Genomic DNA, 2,562 nt, shown 5'->3' on the forward strand with positions numbered 1-2,562 from the left:
ACCATATCGTAACACTGTGTTCTATCAATTTATGTTTAGGTTATCAATCTTACCCAACGTTATCTGTGTCCTCATATCAATTTATAACCAGGGAGACAATCTTACCCTACGTTATCTGTGTCCTCCTATCAATTCATAACCATGGAGACAATCTTATCCAACATTATCTGTGTCCTATCAATTCATAACCAGTAAGCAATATTACTCAACATTATCTGTGTCCTCATATAAAGTTATAACCAGGGAGACAATCTTACCCAATGTTATCTGTGTCCTATCAATTCATAAACATGGAGACAATCTTACCCAACATTGTCTGTGTCCTATCAATTTATAACCAGGGAGATAATATTACTCAACATTATCTGTGTCCTCATATCAATTTATAACCAGGGAGACAATCTTACCTAACATTATCTGCGTCCTCCTATCAATTCATAACCATGGAGACAATCTTACCCAACATTATCTGTGTCCTATCAATTTATAACCAGGGAGACACTCTTACCCAACGTTATCTGTGTCCTCCTATCAATTTATAACCAGGGAGACAATCTTACCCAACATTATCTGTGTCCTATCAATTTATAACCAGGGAGACAATATTGTTCAATATTATCTGTGTCCTATCAATTTATGACCAGGGAGACGATATTGTTCAACATTATCTGTGTCCTCCTGTCAATTTATACCAGGGAGACTATATTGTTCAATACTACATGTGTCTACCTATTAATTTATAACCACGGGAACAATATTGTTGAACACTATCTGTGTCTTCCCTATCAAATCATAATTAAAGAACAATACTGTTCAATATTAGCTATGTCTGCTAACTATGAGACCGGAGAAAGCAAACAATGAAAGGCACTATTTCTGATAAGTAGTTAACATGCTTGCTTACATCGTACAATAAGCACAAGCCCAACAATCTGAAGTAAACAGACAATTAATATTGTTCTCTCCTGTTCACTTCAATAACAGAACGAATCCCAGAGGAATGTTTAACTTAAACATACTTCCAATTTAATATATTTGTTTTCATGTTCTAGACACCATCGATTAAATCAATCAAAACTTGACCAAGATCACCTCTCGTTGATAAGTGTGTTTGTAAATATATATTAGTATTCCTTTCTTAATGTTTATATCTTCTCTTTATCGGCAAATAATTCTAATACTACTTGTCAACATTCGTTTTTGAGATGTCACTGAATCACAAAGTCACATGGCCATAATATCGTTGATTATCTAGGGTTCAATTAAAACAATATAAACCATATAATACTATCTTGAAAGCAATCAAAATGGACGTTGATCTTACTGCAAAAGCAAAGAGACATCAGGTTGGATATCTTGCATTTTTTTGTATTTTATACAGGAATACATTTCTTTTATTGTATTATCCTCTGATTAAGTTTATGCTAGAAATACGTGTTTTCATTGTCTCTTTCTTTTTATTTCAGAATAACAAATTGCGTTTTTACTGATGATATGTAAATATGGAACCCGAGTCAACTACAATGCCTGGTATTCATGGCAATCGGACAGACAACATGGCGGCACCTAGATTAGATTCCGGTGATCATCAACCAGCTGGGAAAGGTAGCGTGAGTTTATCTTACATGCATGGTCCGCCACGTATCATGCCAAATTATGGCAATAAACGGCGAAGTCTTCTTCCAAAGACCAAGGTGTCACGTGTCCTCCTTTACGACAATATTACCCAGCAACAAATGCTAGACGTCAAGCTCTCCCATATAAAGCTTGAAAGGACTCGAACTACACGCCTTCTAGACCTTCACAAGCGGTCGTTCATGTTACGTCAACAGAAGCGACAACACCATTTACAGCAAGTCGGGGTTGTGTTACCCGACATTGACCACCCCAATAAGAAACAGGAGATATTGACTCGGTTAACAAGCCAGTTGTCTAAAAGAACAGTGAGTTCAATGGGAGGTCATCGCAGTGTTACCTCCGCTGATCTAGAAACTTTGAAGTTGCCTGACTTGGAAATTTCTTCAAATGAGAACAATTGCCCACATGTTGTTTTTAAACTTAAAAACGCTAGTGGCGTAACTCAGATATTTCACACCATCGACAACGAAGGGGTGTTTTCTGATATAGTACCACTGTACAAGTTCTATGACAAGACTATAGAAGATCCACGATTCCAGAGTCTTGAAGGTTCACTGGTTCGAACCTCAGTTAACACGGACGGATTTAATGAATTAAGTGCTAGCTTCAAAAAGGAATATCCAAAAATTCCGGAACATTTGCAAGAATTTATCAACGAAGACACTACACTTGATTCCTCTGTATGAATGGCAATTTTTTGTTGTAGAGTTGAGCGTTGTCTTTTCGCTTGCGAAGAAACTATGCGGATAAAAAGTGTCTTTTCAAAACTAATAATATTTGTGTATGTCTTCAACGATTTCAATAAAAAAAAAAAACCCCATTGACAACTTACTTTCGTGTATTCGTTTCTGTGAAGTGTTAAATTGTCATTATTTTCCTAGGCTTTCGAAGTATAGACAACTTTTTAACGACTGAAATAAAGAA

The 2,562-nt window shown here is 36.1% G+C and overlaps 1 protein-coding gene across 1 annotated transcript; it reads left to right on the forward strand.

The window, feature by feature from the left end:
• The first annotated feature begins 1,502 nt into the window (after positions 1–1,502).
• On the forward strand, positions 1,503–2,324 carry LOC132562755 (uncharacterized). The gene has a single exon (XM_060227512.1). The coding sequence runs from the start codon at positions 1,503–1,505 to the stop codon at positions 2,322–2,324; it is 822 nt and encodes a 273-aa protein (XP_060083495.1).
• Positions 2,325–2,562: the final 238 nt, after the last annotated feature.

This window comes from Ylistrum balloti, unplaced genomic scaffold (genome assembly GCF_031769215.1).
Source record: "Ylistrum balloti isolate Yb309-2 unplaced genomic scaffold, AGI_CSIRO_Ybal_v1 Utg371502, whole genome shotgun sequence".
NCBI lineage: Eukaryota > Metazoa > Mollusca > Bivalvia > Pectinida > Pectinidae > Ylistrum > Ylistrum balloti.

What these genes read in the sequence shown, in the direction of transcription:
- LOC132562755 (XM_060227512.1), top strand. Translation starts at nt 1,503, where the DNA reads ATGGAACCCGAGTCAACTACAATGCCTGGTATTCATGGCAATCGGACA.